The sequence below is a fragment of the Entelurus aequoreus genome, linkage group LG26 (assembly GCF_033978785.1).
Source record: "Entelurus aequoreus isolate RoL-2023_Sb linkage group LG26, RoL_Eaeq_v1.1, whole genome shotgun sequence".
Taxonomy (NCBI): Eukaryota; Metazoa; Chordata; class Actinopteri; order Syngnathiformes; family Syngnathidae; genus Entelurus; species Entelurus aequoreus.
In genome coordinates, this window is record NC_084756.1 from 6,921,016 (window position 1) to 6,930,268 (window position 9,253).

Here is a 9,253-nt window from a genome sequence, read left to right on the forward strand (position 1 = left end):
TAACATGTATTGCTAGGCTAGGCTAACATGGATTGCTAGGCTAGGCTAACATGTATTGCTAGGCGAGGCTAAAGAAGAGTCAATCCCCCTCACATACATGCCAGCACAAAGACGTAAACAGAGATTGGACTGGAACACAAAGGCTGCTTGAGAAGGTTTAGTTCCAATTTAAATACAAACACTGGGGGACTGAAGTGGGACTATACAGCTTACTGACGGGGCTCTAGTCACCCCAGACTCGGCACTCGGACCAAGACACTGTCCTCCGCTAGCAGTAACGTATCCCTCCGCTGGAGTCATAGCAGTAACGTATCCCTCCGCTGGAGTCATAGCAGTAACGTATCCCTCCGCTGGAGTCATAGCAGTAACGTATCCCTCCGCTGGAGTCATAGCAGTAACGTATCCCTCCGCTGGAGTCATAGCAGTAACGTATCCCTCCGCTGGAGTCATAGCAGTAACGTATCCCTCCGCTGGAGTCATCGTAGTAACGTATCCCTCCACAAAGAGCGACATCAAACAAAAGACTTCTAAGGTTTGAATGTAAAACTAACATCAAACCACAACAAATATGTAAATACACGTGACAACAATTTGTCTATGGCCAAAAGCTTTCGGTGTGCCTTAAACTTGGAGTTTGCAAGGCAATTTTGCAAATGTTTTAAAATAATTACAAAAGGAGGGGAAAGAACAAAAACAAAATATGTGTCAACCTTTTACATTTTTATTGCTTTTTCGAAAGAAAGGCAGATTAATCAAAGAGTCCAAAGCCCATGTCTTCATCGGACTCTTCAGATTCTTCTTTCTTCACCTCCTTTTTCTCTTCCGCTGGAAAAGACAAGTTGGATGTCAGCAGGAATCAACATCAGACATTGTCCATGCAGGTTGTGTAAGCACAGTAATTACACACGTAGGTGACCATTACCGTTGTGTACATACCAGCAGACATTGTAAACCGTGTACATACCAGCAGACATTGTGTACATACCAGCAGACATTGTAAACCGTGTACATACCAGCAGACATTGTAAACCGTGTACATACCAGCAGACATTGTAAACCGTGTACATACCAGCAGACATTGTAAACCGTGTACATACCAGCAGACATTGTAAACCGTGTACATACCAGCAGACATTGTCAATATACAAACCCCGCTTCCATATGAGTTGGGAAATTGTGTTAGATGTAAATATAAACGGAATACAATGATTTGCAAATCATTTTCAACCCATATTCAGTTGAATATGCTACAAAGACAACATATTTGATGTTCAAACTGATAAACATTTTTTTTGTGCAAATAATCATTAACTTTAGAATTTGATGACAAAGAAGTTGGGAAAGGTGGCAATAAATACTGATAAAGTTGAGGAATGCTCATCAAACACTTATTTGGAACATCCCACAGGTGAACAGGCAAATTGGGAACAGGTGGGTGCCATGATTGGGTATAAAAGTAGATTCCATGAAATGCTCAGTCATTCACAAACAAGGATGGGGCGAGGGTCACCACTTTGTCAACAAATGCGTGAGCAAATTGTTGAACAGTTTAAGAAAAACCTTTCTCAACCAGCTATTGCAAGGAATTTAGGGATTTCACCATCTATGCTCCGTAATATCATCAAAGGGTTCAGAGAATCTGGAGAAATCACTGCACGTAAGCAGCTAAGCCCGTGACCTTCGATCCCTCAGGCTGTACTGCACCAACAAGCGACATCAGTGTGTAAAGGATATCACCACATGGGCTCAGGAACACTTCAGAAACCCACTGTTAGTTACTACATTTGGTCGCTACATCTGTAAGTGCAAAATAAAACTCTCCTATGCAAGACGAAAACCGTTTATCAACAACACCCGGAAACGCCGTCCGCTTTGCTGGGCCTGAGCTCATCTAAGATGGACTGATACAAAGTGGAAAAGTGTTCTGTGGTCTGACGAGTCCACATTTCAAATTGTTTTTGGAAACTGTGGACTTTGTGTCCTCCGGACCAAAGAGGAAAAGAACCATCCGGATTGTTATAGGCACAAAGTGTAAAAGGCAGCATGTGTGATGGTATGGGGGTGTATTAGTGCCCAAGACATGGGTAACTTACACATCTGTGAAGGCACCATTAATGCTGAAAGGTACATACAGGTTTTGGAGCAACATATGTTGCCATCCAAGCAACGTTACCATGGACGCCCCTGCTTATTTCAGCAAGACAACGCCAAGCCACGTGTTACATCAACGTGGCTTCATAGTAAAAGAGTGCAGGTACTAGACTGGCCTGCCTGTAGTCCAGACCTGTCTCCCATTGAAAATGTGTGGCGCATTATGAAGCCTAAAATACCACAACAGAGACCCCCAGACTGTTGAACAACTTAAGCTGTACATCAAGCAAGAATGGGAAAGAATTCCACCTGAGAAGCTTAAAAAATGTGTCTCCTCAGTTTCCAAACGTTTACTGAGTGTTGTTAAAAGGAAAGGCCATGTAACACAGTGGTGAACATGCCCTTTCCCAACTACTTTGGCACGTGTTGCAGCCATGAAATTCTAAGTTAATTATTATTTGCAAAAAAATAAAAGTTTATGAGTTTGAACATCAAATATCTTGTCTTTGTAGTGCATTCATTTGAATATGGGTTGAAAAGGATTTGCAAATCATTGTATTCCGTTTATATTTACATCTAACACAATTTCCCAACTCATATGGAAACGGGGTTTGTAAGAAGTCAGTAAACATATTGTACATACCAGCAGACATTGTCAATGTAAGAAGTCAGTAAACATATTGTACATACCAGCAGACATTGTCAATGTAAGAAGTCAGTAAACATAGTGTACATACCAGCAGACATTGTCAATGTAAGAAGTCAGTAAACATATTGTACATACCAGCAGACATTGTCAATGTAAGAAGTCAGTAAACATAGTGTACATACCAGCAGACATTGTCAATGTAAGAAGTCAGTAAACATAGTGTACATACCAGCAGCGGGTGCAGCCGCCACACTGGCAGTCACAGCCCCACCTGGTGCAGGAGCAGCCACAGTGCCACCTGCTGGTACGGAGGCTAACTTAGCCAGGCCTGGAAGGGACATCAACTATTAGTCTTCCATGTTGCAACATGTGTGCTCCTCTCCCGGCACTCACCTGAGTTCATCACTTCGTTGATGTTTTTCCCTTGCAGCTCACTAATGACCTGCAGAGAAAGGCCACAGGTGTGACTCTGCATGACAACCACGGATCATCAACACACGTCAGCTACCTTGTTTAGTCGTTCATCATCCGCCTCGATCCCTACGCTGCCTAAGATGGCCTTGATGTCCTTGGCCGAGGGGCTGCTGTTCCCACCCAGCACGGCCAGCAGGTAAGCGGCCACGTAACGCATTCTGTGGACAGAAACACACACTTTGAGATACATCGCTCTTCCTCAACACAATGAGAATATTCCAGTTCAGAAAGATTATGAAGACCGGACTGAATACCAATAGGAAGTTCACCACACTCATTAGATAGCTGAGAAGTAGCAACTGCATGTGCATTACAAGTAGAAAAACATGCTTTCATAGTACCCATTACACCATATCCTAACTACTGTATGGGAAGATACAGTTTAAACCAGGGGTGCCCATTACGTTCATGAAGGAGGGTGTGTCAGTCCATGGCGGAGGGTGTGTCAGTCCATGGCGGAGAGTGTGTCAGTCCATGGCGGAGAGTGTGTCAGTCCATGGCGGAGAGTGTGTCAGTCCATGGCGGAGAGTGTGTCAGTCCATGGCGGAGAGTGTGTCAGTTTATGGCGGAGAGTGTGTCAGTCCATGGCGGAGAGTGTGTCAGTTTATGGCGGAGAGTGTGTCAGTCCATGGCGGAGAGTGTGTCAGTCCATGGCGGAGGGTGTGTCAGTCCATGGCGAGCCAGGCATTAAAAAAAATAGAGCTAAAAATAATGGATCATCAATCTTCAGCAAGACATGACTTTGGTCACGTGATTGACATTCAGGGCACCCGAGGGTCTTGTGAGATGATGCTGGCTGCTGCCACATCATTACACTTTTTATTTCAACAGACTCTCGTGTCAAAACTCTACAGACCGACCGCACAGTTCCTGTCTTCACAATAAAAGCGCTGCTTCATCCTGCCTGCGCTAACAAAATAAGAGTCTCAGAAAGCTAGCAAGCTCCGGCGTTTGTAGGGAGTTTTCCGCCAATCTATTATTTGTAAAGTGTATAAAAAGGAGTATGGAAGCTGGACACTTTCGTGTGGTATTGGACAGAAAGGAGGACTTTCTTTCTCCTCCATTTGAAAATGTGGAGGTTATCATCACTACTGTCTGATTCCAATCAATGCAAGTCATCACAATCACACCAACTTATATTCTTGTCTTCTGGAAACAAACATGCTTGTATTAGCATTAAACACCTTTCACTTGTTAACATCTCATAAATAAATGCAAAGTATGTGAAAATACTGTAAACATCAATACATGCCACCATTTTAGACAGCCATTTTGAATATTCTGCTCCTAATGTCGTCATACTGGAAATATGCAAAACCTAGGAAGAGATCATTCACAATCCCAATGTAAGACATGAACACATGTTTTTACACATTCTAACTTGTAAATGAATACAAATATAAAGTCTGCCAACAGTTGAGTCACTAAGCCCTCTAAATAACCATCTAAAACCTGCCAGCCATACTCTATTTACATCTCCTAACCTGAATATTGACTGAATATTAGTGATATTGTTATTATAAGTGCTAACACAGGCACACAAACTATTTTTAGCAGTACATTAATAACAGAGAGCCGGCTGCGGATCATCACTATAGTACTTTCTTACTAAACATATTTGTTGACAGGTGCATGTCTTTTAAACGTGACAATTATCTGACCATTATATTCAAACATGGTGTCCAAAGCGCAGTTTTGTTGCTCGCAGCATATTTTGGGATATAAAATAAAAACAACAGTAAGAATGTAAACCAAAAGAAAACATTTTCGAAATAATGAGAAAAAAGCTGATAATTTGATAAGAATAACTCAGGGGTGTCCAAACTTTTTCCACTAAGAGTCACATACTGAAAAGTCAAAGTATGTGGGGGCCCATTTTTAAATTGTTTTTAGTTAATTAAAAAAAGATAGACAGATATTTAAAGACAAAAAGGTAGGGTCAGCTTTGTATTACAAGTGACTAAATGTTTTACTCTTTTTTGCATTACATTGTCTTTTTTCACCACCATATTAATAATAGTGCATTTTATCACCTATAATAATGATAATAATGCATTAGATTTATATAGCGCTTTTCTAGAGACCCAAAGCAGTTAACACAAAGCTGACACTAAGTTGTGTCTTTAAGTAGTCTTTTTACAAAAAAATGATCAAAATGGCCCCCACATACCTTGACTTTTTTTTTTAGTATGCAGCACTTATATTTGAAACATTTATAGTTAAAAATGCTTGCTCCGCTGACTCATGATTTTAAACGCAAGTACATATCCTATTATCCATCAATTTGTACGTAAAAAATAAACAATCAAATGAATGGTGTGATAAAATTAGATTATACATACATTCACTGTACAAATGAAAACAAGTTTGACACCCTTGATCTAAACCCTTAACAAATGAAAACGGACGATGATAAATGTATTCTAACACTCAAAAATAATATGTCTCTTAAAGTACCGTAATAATTGTGCGTCACAGTGAAAGGTAAATACTATATAAACTGTATATGACACATGCAGTGATGTAAACGGACACCAGGGGGCAGTGATGAGTTGTGTCTGTCACACGCCAGCAGTAAAGACTCCTTACTCGCGCATGCGCATAAGCATTAGCAACAGGCCTGTACGTCATTAGCTAGCTTAGCATAGCTACAGTTAGCAGTCAGGTTCGACAAGAAATAAACACAACAAACTGATTGTCTGAAGCAGAAGAGATCATGTGCAGGACTATAGAGACATAAGTCCACATTCTAGCGGCAAGAGAAGAGATAATGTGCAGGACTATAGAGACATTATAAGTAAGAGAAAGCAGCAAAGTGGCAAGCGGGCCTTGAACTTCTCCGACACCAACCTTCATTGTGTGACTTCATCGATCACTAGGGACCATAAAAGGGTTAATGCTGCTTGTTACATGTAACAAAGACGCGTATAGGAGACAAATAAAAGCCATTTGACTTACTTTAAGTCTGAACAGACACGAAACGTTGGTCACGCTCGGAAGTTCGACAGAGAGCAAGAGAGAGGGAAGAAGGGGCGTTCCCAGAAGTATGTAAGCCTGGAATGCTTTGTTCTGATTGGTCCAGAAAGATGACAGCTGTAAGTGTACTTCCGACACTAGACTGTACTTATATCATGGAATCAATTAATAGTTTAAAAAATAACAAATCTCCTGGGGTGGATGGTATTACATCTGAATTCTATAAAATATTTTCAAAAGAGCTAGCTCCTTTCTTACTAGAAGTGTTTTGTGAAAGTATTGATACAGGTGCCCTTCCTCCAACTTTAACACAAGGCCTCATTACCCTTATACCCAAACCAAACAAAGATTTACTGATTATTGATAATTGGCGTCCAATTAGCCTCCTAAACAATGACTATAAGATTGTAGCTATTATTTTTGCCAAACGTTTAAAATTGGTTCTGGATGACATAATTGATGAGACACAGTCAGGATTTATGAGAGGGAGACACATTTCGAATAATATCAGGCTTGTACTTGACATACTGGATTACCCAGAGGTCATTAATGATGAAGGCTTCCTGCTTTTCCTGGACTTCTACAAAGCTTTTGACTCGATCGAACATGAATTTATCTTCCGGACACTTGACAAATTTGGCTTCGGCAATTTTTTCCGCAAAACAATCAAGACTTTGTACTGCAATGGCAATAGTTCGATAAAGCTCAAATCTGGTACATCCCCAAGATTCGAATTAAAACGTGGGATACGGCAGGGTTGTCCTATTTCTCCATATTTATTTTTGTTAGCCACCCAATTGCTATCGGTTCATATAAAATCTAGCTGTTTAAAGGGGATCTCTATATTAGACAGAGAAATAACTATCAGCCAACTGGCTGATGACACAACACTCTTTTTGAAGGACTCTTCTCAAATTCCTCTTGCCTTGGATGTGATTCATGTTTTTTCCTTGGCTTCTGGTCTCCGTCTGAATGTGAATAAGTGTGAACTAATGGCTGTGAAGAGATGTGAAATGATGTCTATATGTCAAATTCCAGTTAAGGATAGTATTAATTACCTAGGAATACTTATCATTAAAAATCAGAGTTCTAGATCGGTCTTGAACTTTAATCCAATTGTAGAAAAAACTAAGAAAAGATTTAACCGATGGCTACAGAGAGATTTATCCTTAAAAGGCAGAACCTTGCTTTCCAAAGCAGAAGGTATCTCCAGGCTTACGTATGCGGCTATTTCTTTAGATGTTAACCAAAAAATATGTAAAGCTATAGACAAAATACTTTTTGACTTTGTTTGGAAAAACAAAATTCATTATATTAAGAAATATGTTATAATGAACAATTATAATCAGGGTGGTCTAAACTTTTTGGATTTCACTACACTAAACAACACCTTCAAGATTAATTGGATAAGACACTATTTGAAAGACCCTACATCAATTTGGAACTTAATTTCTCATCATGTATTTTCTAACCTTGGAGGCCTAAAATGTTTGCTATTGTGTAACTACAACATTGATAGGATTCCTGTTGCTCTTTCAAACTTCCACAAACAAGCCCTTCTGGCATGGTCTCTTATATACAAGCACAATTTCTCACCTACCAAATACTTCATTTGGAACAATAAAGATATATGTTACAAAAGGAGATCTCTTTTCCTCAACAATTGGTTCAACAATGATATTATTTTAGTGAGTCAGCTTTTCAATAAGGAAGGTCAACTTTTTAATTACCAAGAATTCCTCAACCACTTTAAGGTCCCTGTAACTCCCAAACAATTTGCCATTGTATTTGATGCCATTCCAACAGGTGTTGTTATGTTGTACAGGGCTTACTCATCTCCTCTTTCTGCTGTAAAAATTGTGAATGATCCACTTGACACTCCTGTGGAGAAACTTTGCTTTGATCAGAAAAATAACAGAAAAATCCGCAGCTTATTCCAAAATGATTGTGTGTCTGTCTCCTACGTAATTGCGCTCTGGAATAATATTGTGAATGACATCTGCTGGGTCAAAACATGGTCCCTTCCTAACAGGTATTTACTTACCAACAAAGTCAAAGAGATATCTTTTAAAATCATTCATCGTTATTACCCTGTAAAGACTGTGATGGTTAGATACAAGAAGGACATTGATGTTACCTGCACCTTATGTAACATGCATCCAGAGACTGTTTACCACCTGTTTTGGACTTGTGAAAGCACTCGATCACTATGGCAGGGCATCTGTCGCTTCATCCTGGACAATATTCTTGACAAATTTGTGCTTTGTTTTAAAGATGTGATATTTGGTTTTACACTATATGAACAAAAATTTGAAAAGGAATTTTACCTTAGCAACCTCATTATACTATTGGCTAAGTTTTATATTCATAAATGTAAGTTTCTCAATACCCGACCTGTCTTTTGTGCCTTTAAAAAAGAGTTAGAACTGTACATTAAGACACTCTCTACCTCTAGCAACCAGAAAGCTGTGAAGACGATTATGCTGTGTTCCTAATTTGAGTTGTTTACTGAAATTGAGTGAGCCTATGGCTTTGCACTTTGTTTATATTATATATATGTTTTTTTGCATTCTATTTTAGTTACTTTGAATTTATAACCCCCTGGCGCTGCTTTGTATTCTTTTTGTTCTGTTTTGTACTACCTTTGTACTTATTTGATTGTTGAAATGTTGAAATGTATAAATAAAACTTTAAAAAAAAAAAAAAAACTGTACTTATATCATTACTTCAGATATATATATATATATGTATATATATATATATATATATATATATATATATATATATATATATATATATATATATATATATATATATATATATATATATATATATATATATATATATATATATATATGTATATATAGGATGTGGCGTGGCTTGGAGCCAAACTTGACATCTGATGGCTCGCCACAACTTTTCAAACAAAATTAAACTTGAATATTTCTGCATGACAAACTCGGATCTTAATCATAATTGCTACAAATGATGATGATGGTACCCGGAAGTGCCGTATGGGTCAGTACCGACCCCTACCCAGACATAGTGGGCGGAGCCTGGCGG

The 9,253-nt window shown here is 39.0% G+C and overlaps 1 protein-coding gene across 1 annotated transcript; it reads right to left on the bottom strand.

Moving 5' to 3' along the window:
* Positions 1-703: 703 nt before the first annotated feature.
* On the bottom strand, positions 704-6,314 carry rplp2 (ribosomal protein, large P2). The gene is made up of 5 exons (XM_062037685.1): positions 6,173-6,314; positions 3,249-3,372; positions 3,134-3,182; positions 2,970-3,068; positions 704-825 (listed from the first exon to the last, which is right to left on the bottom strand). Exons 2-5 carry the CDS (start codon positions 3,369-3,371, stop codon positions 749-751), a joined length of 348 nt encoding a protein of 115 aa, XP_061893669.1. The 5' UTR covers position 3,372; positions 6,173-6,314; the 3' UTR covers positions 704-748.
* Between the last annotated feature and the right edge of the window lie 2,939 nt (positions 6,315-9,253).